This window comes from Prunus persica, chromosome G7 (genome assembly GCF_000346465.2).
Source record: "Prunus persica cultivar Lovell chromosome G7, Prunus_persica_NCBIv2, whole genome shotgun sequence".
NCBI lineage: Eukaryota > Viridiplantae > Streptophyta > Magnoliopsida > Rosales > Rosaceae > Prunus > Prunus persica.
In genome coordinates, this window is record NC_034015.1 from 20,756,467 (window position 1) to 20,777,653 (window position 21,187).

The 21,187-nt window shown below is 38.9% G+C and overlaps 4 protein-coding genes, 2 long non-coding RNA genes, 1 other non-coding gene and 1 pseudogene across 8 annotated transcripts; 4 read left to right on the plus strand and 4 right to left on the minus strand.

The window, feature by feature from the left end:
- LOC109950216 lies at positions 1,682-2,229 on the minus strand. The gene is made up of 3 exons (XR_002272502.1): positions 2,043-2,229; positions 1,873-1,941; positions 1,682-1,808 (listed from the first exon to the last, which is right to left on the minus strand). It is a non-coding gene; the product is annotated as an uncharacterized LOC109950216 (long non-coding RNA).
- LOC109950214 lies at positions 2,964-4,248 on the minus strand (annotated as a pseudogene).
- LOC18769949 (pentatricopeptide repeat-containing protein At4g32430, mitochondrial) lies at positions 5,108-7,721 on the minus strand. The gene has a single exon (XM_020567783.1). The coding sequence runs from the start codon at positions 7,558-7,560 to the stop codon at positions 5,218-5,220; it is 2,343 nt and encodes a 780-aa protein (XP_020423372.1). The 5' UTR covers positions 7,561-7,721; the 3' UTR covers positions 5,108-5,217.
- On the plus strand, positions 9,503-10,682 carry LOC18770130 (fasciclin-like arabinogalactan protein 13). Its single transcript, XM_020569509.1, has one exon. The coding sequence runs from the start codon at positions 9,640-9,642 to the stop codon at positions 10,384-10,386; it is 747 nt and encodes a 248-aa protein (XP_020425098.1). The 5' UTR covers positions 9,503-9,639; the 3' UTR covers positions 10,387-10,682.
- Positions 10,986-11,067, plus strand: TRNAS-AGA. The gene has a single exon. It is a non-coding gene; the product is annotated as a tRNA-Ser (tRNA).
- On the plus strand, positions 12,508-15,655 carry LOC18770511 (protein NRT1/ PTR FAMILY 6.2). Its single transcript, XM_007204747.2, has 6 exons — positions 12,508-12,621; positions 12,751-12,853; positions 13,255-13,472; positions 13,696-14,246; positions 14,423-14,772; positions 14,944-15,655. Exons 1-6 carry the CDS (start codon positions 12,619-12,621, stop codon positions 15,486-15,488), a joined length of 1,770 nt encoding a protein of 589 aa, XP_007204809.2. The 5' UTR covers positions 12,508-12,618; the 3' UTR covers positions 15,489-15,655.
- Positions 16,319-18,612, plus strand: LOC109950257. 2 transcript variants are annotated; one of them, XR_002272563.1, is made up of 3 exons: positions 16,319-16,690; positions 16,894-17,250; positions 17,355-18,612. It is a non-coding gene; the product is annotated as an uncharacterized LOC109950257 (long non-coding RNA). The 2 variants fall into 2 exon arrangements; XR_002272562.1 differs by having other exon boundaries at positions 16,319-16,630.
- LOC18771809 (probable sugar phosphate/phosphate translocator At4g32390) lies at positions 18,883-20,555 on the minus strand. Its single transcript, XM_007202256.2, has one exon. It carries the CDS (start codon positions 20,342-20,344, stop codon positions 19,307-19,309), a length of 1,038 nt encoding a protein of 345 aa, XP_007202318.1. The 5' UTR covers positions 20,345-20,555; the 3' UTR covers positions 18,883-19,306.

Genomic DNA, 21,187 nt, shown 5'->3' on the forward strand with positions numbered 1-21,187 from the left:
CTAAAATACCACTTCAGCAAATTGGGCTAGAGTTCTTTCTTCAATTATTTTATTTATATAAGTGATATTGTGGAATGAGAATTTAAATTTTTTCTGATACCTCCCATTCTAATGATTTACGGCTATTAGCCCATTGCGCAAGAATAAAAAATTGATTTTATTTATGAGAAATAATACCGGTTAAACGCATAAATACAACAATAAAAATAGGGATCCGCCAACATTTTGTGGATAAAAGATTGTTTAATTTCATAGTATAAAATTGTTTGTATAAGAATTTACTTTCTAAAATGTACCCAATTACAACTTTTTTCTCATTGCACTTGAGACAACCCTGCTCTTCTGCTTTGAGATACTTCAGTATATTCTTTGCATATGGAAAATTGGATACAAAACATTCTATTGAGACAACGAATAGAAGAGTTGAAATAAATTGAAGTTATCAGAGGTCATATGGCATTGATAAATACGAACTATTCTAAATGAGATTTCAAACAACGTGTTAGATGAGAAGAAGCATCTCATTCTTACACATACCATACCCATGTGCGCATGAAATTCCTAATGTCAAGAGGGAAGAAAAGTGCAATACCTCTCTTGTATCTTGCAAGCGTAGGAGATCCAACCTTTCATGAGGATGCTGGTTTGATAAAGCGGCAAGCTGCATCCAATCATACATTAATACCGGCAATCACAGCCCACAATATACTCAATTTTAATAAAGAGAAATATAAAGTTACCCAGAAGCTGAAGGTTTGAGTCCTGCTGAAATGGCCCTATATCTTTTTAGGGTAATGTACTGTGGAAAGGAAAAACACAAAAGAAGAGCTTCTCTTGGAGGACAAAAGGAAAAAAAACAAAACAAGATAAACAATATACAGGAAAGAGGCATGGACTAACAACATTCAAGGGTGCTCAGCATCCCCTATTAACATCTCTAACTAATCAACTGATATGCTAGCTGTAGAATGTACCAATATAAACAAGGCAGAATGCCCAATTCGTACTAGCACTCATCTTTTATCATCTAAGCGGTCCTTATCCGCTTTATATCAAACTCAGGTTCAGTATTGTCCAAGCCATAGTAAGCTGGATTAAACATCTGTAGAAAACTATGCTCATGTAAGATTTTGTACAAGCTCGATAAATCAAATACTAAGGACACAAAATAATAAAAACCAAAGGCTTTTAACTTGTGCCTCCACCACATTTAAGTACAAGAGGATCATTGTCACAGCAGCAATGCAAATGATAGGCGTTCTGAACTTTAACAGCAAAAGAAAGATAGGTGTAGAGTATTGAAAAAATAAAAAGGAAAATGGTTTATTGATTAGATATAGGAATGCAAGACTTCATCCATTGACTTTATTAGATTTTCTGATATTCAAAACCCCAAACAACCTGATTCCTAGTATTTGAGGCAAATATTCAGAAAGTAATATGATTTGTTAGGCGCCGGCGGATTGTGATGGACATCTACTCCCATCTTTCTTGTAGAATCTGAGCAACTGTTGATTATAAAGGGAGAAAAGCATGTAATCTGATTCACATATTTCTGTAGAATCTGAGCAACTGTGGATGATAAAGGGAGAAAAGCATGTAATCTGATTCACATATTTCTTTCTTTCCATTTTTTATTCTATATAGTCATGTGTGACCAAAACCATCATTTGCAATATATCTGTGATTGATATTGATAAATCAACATATCTCGTTGTTTTCCCATCATAATATTCTGTTCCCTGCGACGGCAAGAGAATCAACACTTACGTAAATTTGTCCTGAAGAACAGCTGCTGCAATATACTCCTGCCAGAAACCTTTGTAAATATAGGAACCAAATGAAAAACATACCGCACAAATTTTGCCTTACCTTAATAATGACCAGATGATGACCTGGAAGGTTTACACCCCATGCCAATGTGCTTGTACAAATCAATACCTATAATTTAATACATATGCCTAATCAGTATATAGAGTAAGAAAATGATCTTTTTATATTCTATTTTCCTAATGTGTTTTTCAGGAAAGACTCATGCTTACTGAGGTAAAACAGAAATGCCTGAATCTTGTTCCTCAACCAGAGATCTATCTTTGTCATTCAGACCGGCATGGTGTAATCCAATGCCAAACTGCAAGGTGTGCCTCAGGTTAAAAAACCATCTGCTGGGCTTCTTCTGGCATACTGAGAAACTGCCTTGGATGTTCATCTGACGTAACTTCAATAGCAGAAAAGCACAAGAAAAATCGAATCAACGCAGCAGCCGAAATCGAAGAAAAAAATCCAAGCTTGAGAGAGAGGCTCAAGACCGAGTATTTGAATTTTGAAGATTGGACTGCGAGTGCAAGCTTCGTGTTCGTTTTTCTGTCTCTTCATTGCACTCGCGCACCACATTCCTCTGCGAGTGCAAGTTTCGTCTATCTTCATTTGGAAAAAAAGGACGCCCAGACCCCAGGCCCCATAGAACCGCCCAGGCCGCCTAGGCGCCGCCTAGAACTGCCCAGGCCGCCTAGGCGCCGGCTTGAAACGCCCAGGCCGCCTAGACGCCGCCTAGAACTTCCCAGGCCGCCTAGGCACCACCTTGAACCTCCCAGGCCGCCTAGACCTGCCCAGACAGCCTAGATCCGCCCAGGCCACCTAACTCCCTTATAGCATCAGAGTTGTTATCTTAGTGGAGATTTCAATAGCTGAATGACATTTGATGGTTTTCATAGAGAGAGTCCAATCCAATCCAATCAAACGCAGCAGCCGAAATGAAAGAAAAAAATTCGAAGCTTAAGTTGAGAGAGAGAGAGGCTCGAGACCGAGTCTTTGAAGCTTGGAAGCGCCTATGGAGAAGTGAAATGGCTGTGACTGCGAGTGCAAGCTTCGTGTTCGTTTTGAATATATTTAAAGCGTATAGCCGAGCGGCTATACCTTTAAAATATTCGAATATATTCAAACAGTATAGCCGCACGGTTGCACTATTTCAAAGAAATATCATGAGCATCACCAGTTGCACTCAAGACACTACCAAATGTGTAATTGTTTGGCTTCGACTCCATAGTTGCTACCAAGAATGTTTTTAGTGCATCTTGAAATCAAAGCATTCCACGATATGATTTCTCTGCATTTTAACTCCTCAAAAACTTTGATGGAGTCATGCATGGACTCAAACTTAGCATACATGGTGATCAAGCTGTTGCAAACATCATGCTCTGATAAAAAGCCAGTCTTTATGCAAAACCCATGAATCATTTCGCCTTCCTCCACCAACTTCCTAATTGATATAGCATGGATTAGTCCAACAAATGTAACATCATTTGGATATACCATCCAATCTCATCTCATTAAATAGAGAGATGACATCTTCTTCGTCTATTGAAATCATAGTTGTCCAAGACACTACGTTGCGATCATTCATGCACTGCAAGACTAATTTTGCATCTTCAGTAACCTCACATTTTGAATATGTCGAGATCAATACATTACAAACTGAAACATGACTTCCATATCCTGATTTAATTGTCAAGCCAAGTTCTAAATTCATTTCATGGCCGCAAGCTGAAACTGCACTAGTAAATGGGACATGATCTAACCCCATCCCTTCTCCCACCATCTCAATAAAGACAAAAATCGCCTAAAGCCCATGATTTCCCTCTTGAGAGTAACCTGATAGTATTGCATTCCATGAAACCAGATCCTCATTCGCCATTTCATCAAACACATTCCTAGCTTCTATTAACCACCTCTACCTCCAATACATACTTACAAAAAAACTTCACCATCTAAACCAGACTTAAATATAAAAGAATGCAGTTGTAATCCAAATAGAAAATCTTAGTATAAGTCACTGGATAAAAAACAACTCCGTTCAAAATTCAACGCACCCTCACTTGTTCGAAACCCCGAAAGAATAGTATTCTAAGAAACTATATCAGTATAGCACAGTCTCAAAGATAAGTAAGGGACCATCAAAGAATTTGTTGTACACACTCATCAAAGAATTTGAGACCGTAGCATAAGAAGCAAACTCAGAAGAAACTGCAAACCCGTGAATTTGGCATCAGGGTTTGGGGGAGAGGCCTTGATAGCAAGGGTAACGGTATTTTCATCGATGTTATGAGACAAATGTAGTTGAAGTTGCTTACAGAACATGTCAAGGGCCCAGGCCACCTAGGCGCCGCCTAGACCCACTAGAGCCGCCTAGAACAGTCCAAGCAGCCTAGGCGCCGCCTAGACCCGCCCAGCCGCCTAGGGGCCGCCTAGACCCGCCCAGCCGCCTAGGAGCCGCCTAGATCCGCCCAGGCCGCCTAGGAGCCGCCTAGATCAGCCCAGGCCGCCTAGGTGCAGCCTAGATCCGCCCAGGCAGCCTAGGTGCAGCCTAGATCCGCCCAGGCAGCCTAGGAGCCGCCTAAATCAGCCCAGGCACCCTAACTCCCTTATAGCATCAGAGTTGTTATCTTAGTGGAGATTTCAATAGCTGAATGACATTTGATGGTTTTCGTAGAGAGAGAGTCCAATCCAATCCAATCAACGGAGCAGCCGAAACGAAAGAAAAAAAATCGAAGCTTGAGTTGAGAGGGAGAGAGAGAGAGGCTCAAGACCGAGTCTATGAAGCTTGGAAGTGCTCATGGAGAAGTGAAATGGCTGTGACTGCGAGGGCAAGCTTCACGTTCGTTTTGGAATATATTTAACGTGTATAGCCGCTCGGCTATACCTTAAAATATTCGAATACATTCAAACAGTATAGCCGAACGGCTATACCTTCAAAATAATATATTTAAATAGTATAGTCGAACGGCTATACCATTAAAATATTCGAATATATTCGAGGAGTATAGCCGCTCGGCTATACCATCAAAATAATATATGTAAATAGTATAGCCGCTCGGCTATATTGAACTTGCATTTTGCTCTATTATTGCTTTGTCTTCTGGTTGTTTCCATGACTCACCAGATCTCGATGGTTAATTTTCACTCGTTTATATGACCGTTTTGTATATGCAACCTTTCTTTTTTCTTTTTATTATGAACGTTAAACAAGAAGATTATAGGTGGTGCCTAGGCAAAGGGAACCCATACATGACCTTTTGTTATCGTTCACATCAAAACTTCATTTGTATGTTACCTCAAGATGAATTTCCTTTTTTTATTTTTATTTTTAGAAATTTGGCTACAGAACTTCATAACAATCATGAGTTACTTTTGAAGTTTTACATGTACAGATTCAAGCCTTCAAAGTGAGGGCCTTGAGGAGGAGTCCATTTTCAGTGATTTTGTCTCCCACATGTTCTCTCTCAAAATTTTCATCTCTAATCCTAGACATTTTGCCATTCTACATATCTCCCCAGACTGTGGGTGGGATGTATCACCTGATGAAAACCCATGCAGATACAAGGAAACATCAGCATCGCCAGTATCCACCCAACTATATCCCACTTCCTTTCTCACTCCTTTATCTCTCATCCCTTTCCTAACTTTTGCTACCATTTCCCAGTCCCCTTTCTCAGCATACAAGTTGGACATCAACACAAAAGAACCTGATTCCATTGGTTCCAATCTCATCAATGTATCGGCTACTCTCTCCGCCATCTCCACATTCCCATGGATCCTGCAAGCCCCAAGCAGGCTTTGCAACAACGAAAACCCTGGCTGTCCCGGGATCTGACTCATCAATTCCTCTGCTTCCTCCAATTTCCCTGCCCGTCCCAACATGTCCACAATACTTGAATAATGTTGAGGAGATGGTTCAATATGATAGTCTTTCACCATTGAGTGAAAGAAGTGACGGCCCATCTCCACCATTCCCTTTCTGCTGCATGCTGTTAGTATAGAAAGAAATGTGACTGAATCAGGTCTTACCCCTTCTTTCTCCATCTCCTTGAACAATTCTATCACTGAGTCATAGTCTCCATGCCCAGCATATGCAGATATTATTGCAGTCCAAGCAAACTGACTTTTATGAGGCGTCTCACTGAAAACTCTTTTGGACTCACAAATGCTTCCTCGCTTTGCATACATATCAAGAAGAGCACCTGCGATAATTGGGTCAGTCACTAATCCAAGTTTGATCAAGGAAGAGTGGCATCGTTGGCCAAATTTCAGAGAAATATCCTGAGCATCACCAATTGCACTCAAGACACTACCAAATGTGTAATTGTTTGGCTTCGACTCCACAGTTGCTACCAAGAATGTTTTTAGTGCATCTTGACACAACCTGTTCTGAGCAAACCCTGAAATCAAAGCATTCCACGATATGATTTCTCTGCTGTTTAACTCCTCAAAAACTTTGATGGAGTCATGCATGGACTCAAACTTAGCATACATGGTGATCAAGCTGTTGCAAACATTATGCTTTGATAAAAAGCGAGTCTTTATGCAAAACCCATGAATCATTTTGCCTTCCTCCACCAACTTCCTAATTGATATAGCATGGATTAGTCCAACAAATGTAACATCATTTGGATATACTCCATCCAATCTCATCTCATTAAATAGAGAGATGGCATCTTCTTCGTCTATAGAAATCATAGTCGTCCAAGACACTACGTTGCGACCATTCATGCAATGAAATACTAATTTTGCATCTTCAGTAACCTCACACTTTGAATATGTCGAGATCAATACATTACAAACTGAAACATGACTTCCATATCCTGATTTAATTGTCAAGCCATGTATCTGTTTCCCAAGTTCTAAATTCATTTCATGACCGCAAGCTGAAACTGCACTAGTAAATGAGACATGATCTAACCCCACTCCTTCTCTCACCATCTCAATAAAGACAAAAATCGCTTCAAGCCCATGATTTCCCTCTTGAGAGTAACCTGATAGTATTGCATTCCATGAAACCAGATCCTTATTCGCCATTTCATCAAACACGCTCCTAGCTTCTATTAACCACCTCCACCTCGAATACATACTTATAAGTGCATTTCCAACAAAAACTTCACCATCTAAACCAGATCTAAATATAAGAGAATGCAGTTGTAATCCAAATAGAAAATCTTCATGATCCGCACAAAAAGCAAGAACCGTAGTATAAGTCACTGGATCAAAAACAACTCCATTTAAATTCATCCTAAGAGCAAAATTCAATGCACCCTCACTTGTTCGAAATCCCGAAAGAATAGTATTCCAAGAAACTATATCAGTATAACACATGGTCTCAAAGATAAGTAAGGCACCATCAAGCTGTCCAGCTTTGGTGTACATACTCATCAAAGAATTTGAAACCGTAGTATACGAAGAAAATCCAGAAGAAACTGCCAACCCGTGAATTTGGCATCCAGGTTTAGGGTCCCCTTGACAGGCCTTGACAGCAAGAGTAACGGTAACTTCATCGATGTTATGAGACAAATGTAGTTGAAGTTGATTACAGAACATGTCAAGGGCTCTAAGTGGAAGGTTTCTGTGCAAGTAGTTGAGCATAGAGCGGTTATTTGAGGCTGCATTTGGTTGGGGATTTTGGTCGAACGGTTGGTGCTCATGTCTGAATGAATGGAAGTAAGAGCAGCTAGCATACCGTTGCTTGGGTATTCGTTGGAGGGTTTTGAAATTCAGTTGGCGGATAATCATGAGAAACGAACAAAACGCCGATTGTAATCAGAAAACAGCATTAGGCAGAGAGGAGAGCGCGCCTTAAACCCTCTGAAAGCCAAAACCCTGGCTTTTGTTTCTTTGGGTTTTCTTTTAAGAAATAAAGCATGGGCTTTTTGTTTGTAGTAAGATGTATGAATAAAATGGGCTTACAAATGATTTGGTAGTCGCCCAAAAAAAAAATAAAACGATTTGGTAGTCCATTAGGATCTACCTTGCCCATCCTCACACCACACCCAATGATTTGGGCTTAAATAAACCTCAAAATATACATCAAAATTGGGATTGGATGCATGGTGGTTAGGTTATTAAGATTGAACCAACGGTCCCACTTGGTATTGGCAAATATTAAGAGTCTTGATTTACAAATTTGAAATCTTAAGTTCGAACTTTCATGACATCAGTTGTGTTGTGTGTATGAGAAAAAAGATTGAAAATTATCGCTTACTTGTAAGATGTATACTAAATATGAAACGCGAGCAGAGCAGCTACTTATAAATCAATATTTTGTGGTTGTTGGCATGAAACTGAAGGCAATTCAGAGTTGGTACATATTCATTAAGCTGCAAACATTAATCCCACCTGGCATTGGCAAATATATATACTTCAAAATGAATGAATGAGGACGGGCTGAGAGTTGTATACAAATAGATATGTAATACTAGTGTAGGGACAAACAGACTGGTATATTGTTGATAATGGGCCCTGCAACACGCATTTGGTTCCTAACACAATAATGTTGCACTATATTATTTTATATTAAATTTTCTCTTCTTCATCTTCATTGCTCATAGGGGATGCTTCTCTGGTAGGAAGAAAATTTGTATATCATGAGAATATCATTGTTTTGCTATTCATTATTAATCATATTTCGCTACTTATGATAACTGTTTTACGTGATAAAATGCGATTAATTGAGGATACCGTGATGACATGCAAGTTCTTCTCCGTTGGTAAGCTGGACTGTAGTTGTATGGTGGTGAAACCAAACTATATAGAGCTGTTAAACGGGAATCCCACATGCCATGTTATATGCCAGCCAAGCTGCCCAAACTGATCACTGATTAATCAATAAAAGAATATGCAGACAAACGTAATACTACTACTTGATGGGTTGAGTCGAGTTTAATTTTGTCTTAGTCTAACTTGGACTACTAATTCTAAAGGGTTTAACTTTTTCTTCTTCTTTCAGAATCTGTCGTTTGAATAAAGAATATCACAAATATGAGATAATTAATTTCATCATATATATATATAGCTTTTATTGAGAGATCTTTCAAATTAGTTTATTTGAGGGATTCCTTTGTAGAGCTTAATTCGCATTGTATTTCACTAATCCAAACCGTCTATGTTTTAGAGAATCATTCAAATATCATATCTACAAAAAAAAAAATCATTTGAATCCGATATCGTTTGACTACTCAATTGTGTTATTGAAATTTTAGAACTTTCTAAAAGCACCGTGTTCATTGATTTTGTAAGATACAATTGGATATCGAAACAGTTTTCGATTTGTCTAATTTTTTGCAAGGATGATCTATGAATGTAAATTTGAAAAATAAATGGTTTGGATTGTTGGAAATAAAATTTATAAAAAAAAAATTATAAGTTATCCTGAAAGGCATCCCTCAAATAAATAAAAGGTATAAGTTGATTGTATCATTTACAAATGCACCTCAACTTACACTAGGTGAACGAATATATAGGATTTCAATATGTAGATAGGTCAAACTACTACTACTACTCATGGATGGCTAGACATCCAAATCAGACTAGCAAATATTTGTCAGTTGAGCTGTTTATTCAATAGATATATGCTAATTTATTTGGTCTATATATTTTCAACCAAAAAAAGAAAAAAAATTATATGAAGAAGCGTTGTCACGTTTGTGCCCAAATAGAATTTCTTCTTTTGTGTGTTGTCATGATTTATTTTAGTCCACAATTAGAGCCAAGCCAGCTCATTCCAACATAGGCTCTCTCTCTCTCACTTTCTCTCTCACCCATAAATCCCCCATCATCCCAGTACACTACTACACCACTCCATCCAAAAACACCATGGCAGCTCTCATTCTCCCAACTCTCACTGCAGCCTTCTCGTTCCTCCTCCTCTTCACCCCCACCACCCAAGCCCAAACCGCACCCGCCCCGGGCCCTGCGGGCCCGCTCAACTTCACCGGCATTCTTGACAAGAACGGCCAATACACCACCTTCATCCGCCTCCTAATCCAAACCCAAGTAGCATCCCAAATTACAAACCAACTCAACAGCTCCAGCGAGGGCCTAACCGTCTTTGCCCCGACAGACAACGCTTTCACGAGCCTCAAAGCCGGCACACTCAACACTCTCACAACCCAACAACAAGTAGCCCTTGTCCTCTACCATGTGCTGCCCAAATATTACACTATAACCAGTCTTTTAACGGTGTCAAACCCCGTTAGAACTCAGGCCACAGGCCAAGACGGCGGCGCGTACGGGCTCAACTTCACAGGGTCGGGAAACCAAGTTAATGTTTCGAGTGGGGTGGTGGAGACACAGATCAACAATGCACTTAGACAACAGTTTCCATTGGCCGTTTACCAAGTGGACAAAGTACTGTTGCCTAATGACTTGTTTGGCGCCAAGGCACCTGCATCCGCTCCTCCTCCAGCTAAGACCCCCTCATCAGGAAGCTCAAACGAAACGGCAACAAAGACTGCGTCGTCACCTGATAATTCTGAAGCTGGTTCGATTAAGAGCAATGCGAGTTTCATGGGATTGGTGTTTGGGATGATGGGTTTGCTTTTCATAGGGATTTTCTCTTAATTAAGCATCCAATATATAATATCCCAGCTAGGGTTTGTGGGATATGGACCTACGCACAAACATTCGTGTTCTTAATTTGTATTCCTCCCTATTTCTCTATGTTTTTGGTACTTGTGTTTTAAATTTTTGAATCAAATTGTTTGATTGATTGTTATTCCCAATAAATCCTAATACTGTTGGGTTTTAACGCAATTTGGGACCTCTCATAGCTCTGTAAAAGACCAAACGTGATCCTGTCTCCTGGGTAGTTGGTTGCCTTTCCATTTGCAGCAACTTGAATTATATTTCTAATTCTATATTCAATTTGGCTCAGGCCTTCTTCACACTTGCATCTGAGCTTCGGTATATTCGCTCTCTTTATTTCAGTTTTGATTAAAACAAAAGAGTACAAACTTGGTATTGGTAACATCCAATAATATGATAAATTAAAAATCTACATTGATTGATGAAATTGCGTCCCTAATTTTACAGCTACATTGATTGATGGACAATGATAATTCAATAAATTTGATGGGTCCAAATTATGAGGACACTCACTTTGGGCATTAAAACTTATTAGAGGGAATATATATGTAAAGTTGTAGAATAATTAGCATCGAGTGGTCGTGCCGGAGTGGTTATCGGGCATGACTAGAAATCATGTGGGCTTTGCCCGCGCAGGTTCGAATCCTGCCGACCACGTTTTTTTATATTTCTTTTAGAATTTGGAAGAGGAGAGAGTTTGTGACTTGCATTTTGCTCTTTTTTGCTCCCCCTTCTTCACTCATTTATGCATGCTGCTTTCAAACAAATTGCAGAAAAAATAAACCAAAAAACTGCATCAATGCTATCAAACATAAACGCGTGATGACATTGACTAGCTAGCCTTAGGAAAGCGTTTGTTTTGCATGCCATGCCACAGAGACAGAGTTAAACAGAAATGAGGCATCATATGAACCTTGCTATATGATCATGACTATTAACAAACCAGATACATCAATTAATATTCAGAAAACAGGGCTTTTTTTTTTTTGCTGTCATGTTCATCTTACCAGTTACCAGTACATTATATAGATAATGAGTCATTATATGACTTCTAATCACCACTGAACAAGATATTTGAGTCATCACCATATCACCCTTTTCCTAATTTAATCACCTAATAGTGACATTATTTTGCTATCATGCATGACTTTTGGATGGCAATGGCATGCATTTAACTAATGCAAATCAGATTTGACAACAGATCTGGGCACCACAGTTATGTTGGATGATCTTTTTTGATGGCATTGCAGCAAGCTGATAATATTAAAAATTTCCAAAATAAGAATCTCTATCAAGGTACTATTAGGAAGAGAATAATACTTGGAAAAAAAGGGGATCTATTACAAGGGTCAAAAGCTAGTTACTTAATTAGTGGAGTGGAGGAGTTGTGGAAGGGTGGTGGGTGAGGTGTGGGGACTGGGCCTGTGAACCACAAGAGGGTTTGTCTGGTTATGGGTTTCTCATATCTGAAATACCTCATGTGATGCTACCCTAATGGCCGGTGGGTATATTTGATTAAATTCACAAACTCAGTGCTGTCTGTTGATGGTGCCTGGTGGTGCTGCTGTGTGTGAACATGCATTGCATATAATATTTGTCAAAACTGAGACATCTTCTAAAAACTCTTCATACACAATTTGATAACCTTTTAATTTTCATGTCAGAAAAGAAGAAGAAAAATCATCATTATATATTGTAATCAATCAAATGCCTAACAGAGTCAATACAATAAAGAATATATAGATGGAGGGGAGGATTTGGTTGTGGGGCAGCAAAAGCACTTAGAATTACAAAGGCCTCGGTAGGTGCATATTTTGCTGTGGTTCGCAATCTTCTTCACGACCAAAACATATCCATCTGTCACTTATCAGAGATCATGAGACGCAAAACGCCACGGGTGTGCCAAAGTTATCTAAATAAAACACAATTTTAACGAGCCCAGAATCTTCCACCCATAAAATGGGATAAGCTTAATCTCTTCTCTACCTTTATCATAACATGCATCAATCTCAAAGTTGTAGTGGGGATGTCACTTTATTTTGTGTGTAACATTGGTTTAGCTTAGGCTCTCTGCCTGCCTATAAAAGGGGTGGCTCCCAAGACTTGGACAAATCCAAGTTGTGAGTAGAACACCTTCAGTTCAGTTTCCCAGCTTTCTTTATCAGCATTAGTATTTTCGTGGTCATTTCCCTGTTGAAACTTTAGAAAATGGTTGGTATTCAGTTTCGTTTCTGAGATGTATACTCGATATCCTGGTTGTTAATGCAAGTTGAAATATTTCTTCTTCCGCTCTTGTATAAACACATGCAAATTGAACACATTAATGTCTGTTTTCCTCAGGACGGGAAAATGAGTTGGACTGTTGCCGATGCTGTGGACTACAAAGGGTTCCCTGCTGACAAGTCCAGAACTGGGGGTTGGGTGGCCGCCGCGCTTATATTAGGTATACGCTCTTGCTTTCGTGATTGAAGAATTTCTTCACCATCATTATAGCTGGTTAACTTCAAAGTTAATTCCCTATGAATCAGTCAGTGATCATATTTGATCAGAAGTGATGTTGGTTGTTTGATCAGTTAATTAGTACAGCTTAACTGTGATTGAGTTCGAGTAGGAGGTTCATGCAAAGGTGATGGCTGGGGGTGAGAGATGGGTTTTAGGGGTTGTGCGTAACATGTTTAATCAATGAGGGAAACATTCTATTTCTGGACAAAATATTATTCCATAGTCAGCACATTCTGCAGCACAAATGCATGAAAACAATTCTCTTGCCAATTACTCAAATAACCCTTTCGTTTATTTCAACTATATGGCACCTAATTAAAAAAATTCATTATTTTTTTGTAGGAATTGAAATATGCGAAAGGCTTTCAACCATGGGAATCGGAGTTAATCTGGTGACATACCTAGTTGGAACAATGCATTTGCCAAGTTCAACTTCAGCCAATATTGTCACAGATTTTGTGGGAACATCCTTTCTCCTGTGTTTGCTTGGAGGCTTCCTGGCCGATTCCTTTCTTGGCAGATACAACACTATTGCAATCTTTGCTTCAATACAAACAGTGGTTTGTTTTTTAGACTATGTCCATTTTATTATTGGTGTATGCACATGCATCTTTTCTTTTTCTTTTTTTTTTTTGAATGACAAGGTTTTTTAATCCACCATGATCATGGTATACTATATATGTTTCTCTTAAGTTTCTTGGTGATATGTTCTAACCATTGCCTTCTTCTTGTGTTCCATAATAATTAACTGTGATCTAATTTAATCAAATAATTCTGATGCAGGGCATGGTTGCATTAGCAATATCAGTAAAACTGCCTCAGCTACGGCCGCCTCTTTGTCACGCTACTGCTGCCAGCAACAACTGCAAGCAAGCCAACGGGTTCCAAATGGGAATTTTTTACCTGGCTTTATACACAATTGGACTAGGGATTGGTGGGTTGAAATCAAGTGTTTCAGGATTTGGAACTGACCAATTTGACGAGAAAGATGACAAAGAGAAAGCCCAGATGGCCTATTTCTTCAATAGGTTTTTCCTCTTCATTAGCACAGGAACTTTGGTGGCAGTCACAATCCTTGTCTACATACAAGATGAGGTGGATCGTAGCTTGGCCTATGGAATATGTTCCATTTCAATGTTTATGGCCATCTTACTATTTTTGGCTGGGACTAGAAGATACAGATACAAGAAAAGCTCGGGAAGTCCCATAGTTCAAATTTTGCAGGTTATTGTGGCTGCTATAAGGAAGAGAAAGATGATCACTCCAGTTGATACAAACTCATTGTATGAGAATTCTCCTGAGGCTTCAAGAATTGATCACACTGATCAGTTCCGGTAAGTTCGGTATTTATTTATGGGAAATGATGAAGTGGGGTTATTGGATACTGAGCAGGCTTGCTCTGCAAGATAACATGGACCATTCTTTTTTCTTTGTTCTTTTCTTTTTGCCACAAATCTTCGATTTGCCTGATATCTTGCATTTCATGTCATGTGGTTCAATTTTTGGATAGTTTCTTGGACAAGGCTGCTATTCTGGCACAAGGAGATTTTGAGGAGAGAAATGCTGCAGGTTCCCTTTCCCCAAACCCTTGGAAGCTACGGTCAGTTACAAGGGTGGAGGAGGTGAAAATGATGGTAAGACTAGTTCCAATATGGGCCACAACCATCATGTTTTGGACTGCCTATGCACAGATGATCACCTTCTCTGTAGAACAAGCATCCACCATGCAGAGGTCAATCGGAAAATTTCAAATCCCAGCCGGCTCTCTTACAGTCTTCTTTGTGCTAGCCATAATGATCACTCTGGCTTTCTATGACCGTCTCATCATGCCTCTTTGGAAGAAATGGAATGGCCAACCAGGTATATGATTATTTATACTAAGAAAAAAAAAAACTAATGGCAATCTTAGTTTTATGATAATATGATGATTTTCTTACCCTTGATTGTTACTTTACATAACAATCTTGAATGCAAGTGCATACAAGAATAAATTACACTGCAGTTCTTGAAAACATTTTCTCTTTGCGATAGGATTCACCAATCTACAGAGGATGGCAATTGGCCTTGTCCTATCAACAATTGGAATGGCAGTGGCAGCATTATCGGAGAGGAAGAGGTTGTCAGTGGCTAGAGCAGTGGGAGGCACCACTAAAACTCTGCCTATCAGTGTGTTCTTATTGATCCCACAATTCTTCCTGGTGGGTTCTGGTGAAGCTTTCATATACACCGGCCAGCTCGATTTCTTCATAACCAAGTCACCCAAAGGAATGAAAACTATGAGCACAGGCCTCTTCCTCAGCACTTTATCCCTTGGTTTCTTTGTTAGTAGCTTCTTGGTTTCGATTGTGAAGGCGGTGACAGGAAGCAAAGATGAGCAAGGATGGCTTACAGACAATATAAATTATGGGAGGCTTGATTGTTTCTATGGACTTTTGACCGTTCTAAGCGTAATCAATTTTGTAGTTTATCTTGTTTGTGCAAGGTGGTACAAGACACACGAACCGCATCCACCTGCTTTGCAGATGACTTCTACTACTGCTAAAGCTAATGGTTCCTCTGCTGAGGATAGGTGCTAGCTAATCAGTGGTGTTCATTAATTTATGTTTGCTTTGAGAATCTTAAAAGAAATGAGGGTGTGATTATTTCAAGTGTGTCGTATACTACAAGTGTAAATGTATTATGTATTATGTATATATACATGCATCAAAATGACATGAAAGCCACTGCTACAAGCCCACATAAAAATAACATGTGACAATTTTAATAATGCAATGATGAAAGTTTCAACTTGAATTAGCATAATAATCTCATATTAACTGCCTATATTAGGAACATGATAAAAGTACCGGTGAAAATAAAAATATAACTGTTCGTAGATGAATATATATTACACAGTTCAGATATGAACGAATTTGGACAAATATACCATTAGCAGTTAATTATGCATATTTGGCTCATTCCCATACGGGAGTGATTATAGAATACCATGGAAAAACCAAAGATAATTTTAATAAGTTATTTTGAAATAATATTCCAACATATATTGTCCACGTTTATTCCTTGTAAATCTCTTCCTCTTATATCTCTATCTAGTCTCTTTGTACTGATCAACACTTGTAATCAGTAGAAAGAGACTAGATAGAGATATAACTCTATCAAGATAAGAGGAAGAGATTTACAAGGAATAAACATGAGATAATTACATCAGATAAGCTAAGTGTTTGGCTTGGATTGGGTTTGTCCTTCACATTTGTCTTCCTCTCTCTCACTCTCTTTCCAAAAGTAGGATGGAGTTGTGCATGAGATGGAATCAATCAAGCAATTGCAACTGTTGTTTTAATCTGTACAAGTAGTTATCTTATGTTTTGCCCTGTTCTGTACAAGTAGTTAAAGCAGTTAAAGACTACGTATTGTTACTAAGCTGTTTGTTGTTTAAAGCCCTTGTTCAATTTATATAAATACACGGTTTGTAATCTTGACAATCATCAAATAGAAAGCATGCATTTCATAGCCTCATCAAATCCAAGAAGCTGCCTAATCTCCATCTTTATCATAGCAAGCAGCAACCACTCTCAAACTCGTATCTCGGGGGCCAAGTTTTCTTCAGGAAGGGAAAATAAGTTCCATTGTTGCAGTCTTGCAGATGCTGTTGACTACAAAGGGCACCCTGCTGACAAGTCCAAAACTGATGGTTGGCTTACCGCCGCGCTTATAATGGGTGTGTGTGTAGTGTTCTTGTTTTCGTCTATGAACAAGTAGAAGGTTCATACAAATTAAGGTGCACAGAGATGTGTTTTGGGGGTTTAACAGATGCTTACTGCATGAATGAGGGAAACATGCTGGCCAAAAATATTCCATAATTAGCACATTCAGCACAAATGCATGGAACAATTGTTCTGTCACCACCTATAAAGTTTCTTACTTCAAGTCTAGCCAGTTCTTAATTATTGCATTCAACTAATTATTATTATTATTTTGCAGAAGTTGAATTATGTGATAGGCTTAAACTACGGGAATAGCAGTGAACCTGATGGAGACTTTGAGGACAGAAATGCCATCGAGGCTGTCTCGGAAGCTAAGAGACCAGTTACAAAGGTGGAGGAGGTGAAAATGATGATAAGACTACTTTCCACATGGGCCACAACCATCATATTTTGGACTTGTTATGCACAGATGATGACCTTCTCACTCAGTACAACAAGCATCCACTATTGGAAGCTTTCAAATCCCCGCTGCCTCTCGCACTTCTTTGTGTTAGCCATTATGAATCTATGATCACTCTGGCTTTCAATGACCGTGTCATCATACCTCTCTGGAAGAAAGGGAAAGGCCAACCAGGTATATATATGAATACTCCACAACAAACTGATTACTAATTTTGGCAAAGTTAAGTGTGTAAAAGACTCAGTATGAATTTATCCATCTCTATCTGCATGCAATAGGTTTCACCCATCTATAGAGAATGGCAATTGGGCTTGTGCTATCAACTATTGGGATGGGAGCAGCAGCACTCTGTGAGAGGAAGAGGTTAGCAGTGGCTAAAGCCAATGGTGGACCAAATCCTCTGCATATTAGTGTTTTCTTCTTGCTCCCAAGTAAGTTCATTCTGGTGGGTTCTGCTAATGCTTTTGTATACACCGGCCAGCTCGATTTCTTCATAACCGGATCGCCTAAAGGAATGAAAACTATGAGCACAGGCCTCTTCGCCAGCACATTGTCCTTTGGTTTCTTCTTTAGCAGCCTCTTGGTATCGATTGTGAATAAGGTGACAGGAGGCAAAGATGGATAGCTTGCGAGCAGCATAAACAATGAGAGGCTTGACACCTACTTCGGCTGCTAATGCTTACCCTGCTGAGGATAAGTGCTAGTTGCTAATTATAGTTGAACAGATATCACTGCATGTGGCTTTTTTTTGTTCCCACAATGCACCGCATTTTTTTATAGCAAAAGATACTTCAAAGAAAGCTGTATTTCATCATACATGCCTATTTCCTAATGTTGGAGCTGGTTCTTCACAAGACAGGTTTGAAAATTGGCCATGCAAAGAGCTTCCTCTGGTTTGCCTGTCGTTAATTAATGGCCATTGAGAAAGCGATTTCATCCCTTTCTTTGTCATTGATCACAAAGGAATTGATGTTCTGTTTTATATTTCTGTCCAATCTGTAATTTGCTCCTGTCACAGTATAATTTCTCTTTGACATTTTTATTATCAGAAAGCTTATGCGCTTTTCATTCAGTCAAAACATGAGCGCCATCATTCTCATCTAATTCCTCCGTGATTTGGGGGAGGAGAAGCAAATCCCTCGCCAACATAAAACAGGCGTCCTTTTTTCAAAGCTCAAATGCAGCGTGGCATCAAAAGGACTCAAACTGTCAATTTTTGTTAGCAGTAACTTAGGAAAAGGAGGGTGTTTCTCACTTCAGCTGCTAATGCAAAAAGACCAAACTTGCCAAAAGACTGAGTCCTGACTAAAAGACTCCCAATACAAAAATTCAAAGTAAATGGCCTTATGCATCAGTTATCAATCCAAAGTAGTTCAAAGTATAGCGTGTAACCGACAGTAATGCATCAGTTAAATTCTTCTTCCAAACCGTCTCAAAGCATCAAAACTGTTTGCCAGATCAGACAGCTCTCGCTTAAAGAAAATGATTAGTTTAGACTTTACACAAAAGTTCCAGATCACTTTTTTACAATTTTTTCGATCAAACAAGCAGTATTTAGCATTTAATGTCCTGGAAGAAAACCACCACCTGATAGCAACAACATGAGAAGAAACCCTAAATCCATTTTGATGAATTTTGTAAAACCATCTGTTATCAAGTGCCTGAATTTATATAAGATCAACCAAATGGAAGATGCAAGAAATGCTGGAACAACAGCTATAAAATTGGTGTTAACTCAACCCGAATTTACCAGACTTCTTTCCAGCTCAAAACATATTAAAAATAATCATATAGTGACATTACTTATAGAAAAAGAACAGCGACGACATGTAAACATTAGAAGTAAAATACAAGAAGGAACCCAGTCGATATAGATAAAGAGTACATAATACAGTAAGAAAAAGCATATGAATAAATATGCTCAATGACTTCAAGCTCTCTTTGTAAACTAATTACGAGTCTCAAACATTTGGTAAGGATGACCACTGCTAAATTGAACTATTAGATATAAAACCAAAAATGACTAAGAACAAAGAGTGAGTAACAGATAATCATCTAACACCACATAACCAGAACAATAGATGCTCAAGTCTAAACAATCAATAACCCAATTGATACATAGGGCTTCCCGTTGTTCTTTCTCAATTTTCTTCAATGTAATTCTCTACTTCCTTCTTTATCGGATATTTCCTTTTTATCAGATACAATGTTGAAGTTACCCATTAGCAAATCAATCCTGGGTTTCATTCTTCTTTCCAGTCCCTTCTCCATCTCTCTCCTCCAATAACCTCCCGGCCTCCAAATTATCCTGCTGAGACTTCCTCTGCGCCTCTAGGGCCTTAAGTGCCTGCAATTTGGCATGATTGTAATAGGCAACCCCGAGGAAAGCGATCAGATATCCGATCAAATTCACAGGTGTCACCGTATCCTTAATCACGGACCACGAAAACGCAATCAAAAGCCAATCTTTGACAACCCCAGCAACATTCATAGTCAAAGCAGAGGTCTTTCCCACCAACAGAAACACGGCAAGATTCAGAGCAAACGCACACACCGAATTGGTCCCGAAAATGACGAAATCGAAATGAAAACTGGAGGTCTCCCTCAACACTGGCAACTCAACAATAACCCAGGGTACGCACAAGAACACAAAGCAACATGGCGCAACATAGTAAAGTGAAGTAATGGGGTTCAAACTAATACCCTTAGCATTAAGCAGAATCTGAATAAGAACCAACCTCGTGGCCTCAAAAGCCACAGCTAAAAGCTGCAACGCCACTCCCCAACTATTGAATTTGGCTTCTCCATAAGCGGCGATGGCGACACCAACAGAGATCGAAACCATGTTGAGCATAGTGTCACTTTTGAAAGGGTCCTTCTTGAACACAACCCCAATTGAATAAACAGCAACGGGCATCAGGGCTTTGAGCATTTGGATGAAGGAGACGGAGAGGAATATGTAGGCGGAGTTTGAGAACCAGAGCGAGAGGGCGTACAGGGCTCCGATGGGCACGACAGACTTGAGGTAGAGGTCACGTGACATGGAGACAGGCTCGACGAGCTTGAAGACGCGGACAAGGAGGTAAGCCAGGGATGAGCAGAAGCCCATATGGATCATGGTGAGCGAAATTGGGAAGGGCCAATTGTACATCTTGTGATCGAGGATATACTTGTTGTAAACAATCACGGTGAAGCTGAGGAAGATCCATATGGCGACGTAGGCGTAGGAGAGGAGCACCTTCTTCACCACCCCTTCTGAAAGTCCCATTTTTCACAGAGAAATTTGGGACTTGATTGGATCTGAAATCCTAACCCTAAAGACTCCCACTGGCCCTGGGATTTAAATATGGGGTTTTGGTTTGGAAGGAAGAGGAGACTTTCTCAAATGCCAAGATCTCTTCTCCACTGTGGAACGGAAAAGAGAGGAGGAGTTAGAATTTGGGCTTTGATACGATGTGGGCTTTGTGACTAGAGTTTGATTCTAACTTCACTTCCATTTTCAATTTTTTTTCCTGGAGTTTTGATTATGTGATTTAAACTTCCAAATTTAGGTTTTTTTTGGTTGGTCCAAATACTCGTATTTGCTTCCATTTCTTATTCGTCTTTATATTTATTTCTATTTTCATGTAGTAATCAAATCTACATATAATGTAACGTATTTCAACATTATCAAACAAAAATAAGTAATGTATTTCAACACCTACCAAAATAAGCCCCAAATATTATTTAAATATCGTCTTGTCGGTATTAAGGATATAATTCCAAAATATCGGTATTAACGATATTATTTTAATCTATATTTACTATGTGCCGACTTGGGTTAGTAGTTTTGAAGTAATCAATGTGTCTATGGACTTTAGAAAATGTGTTGGTTCTTCAATATTCCTAATTGTAAATATTAAATTTTAAATAAAATTTTAAAAAATTTTAAAAAATATATTGAGAAAGAGGATTTTTTTTTTATAAATAAGAAAAAGAGGAGAATTAAACACAAGACTTTGGATACATTTATAAATAAATAATTTTAATTACTTGAATTACAAGTTCATGAAAAGATGAAAAAAGAAAAGAAAAAAAACGAGGCACATGTTAAGAGGCTAATTAGTCAAGT

Excerpts from the sequence above, each read along its gene's own strand:
- LOC18769949 (XM_020567783.1), bottom strand. The coding sequence starts at position 7,560 with ATGATTATCCGCCAACTGAATTTCAAAACCCTCCAACGAATACCCAAG.
- LOC18770130 (XM_020569509.1), top strand. The coding sequence starts at position 9,640 with ATGGCAGCTCTCATTCTCCCAACTCTCACTGCAGCCTTCTCGTTCCTC.
- LOC18770511 (XM_007204747.2), top strand. Across the intron at positions 13,473-13,695 it reads TTGCTTCAATACAAACAGTG|GGCATGGTTGCATTAGCAAT; the intron begins GTTTGTTTTTTA and ends ATTCTGATGCAG. Across the intron at positions 14,247-14,422 it reads GATCACACTGATCAGTTCCG|TTTCTTGGACAAGGCTGCTA; the intron begins GTAAGTTCGGTA and ends ATTTTTGGATAG.
- LOC18771809 (XM_007202256.2), bottom strand. The coding sequence starts at position 20,344 with ATGGGACTTTCAGAAGGGGTGGTGAAGAAGGTGCTCCTCTCCTACGCC.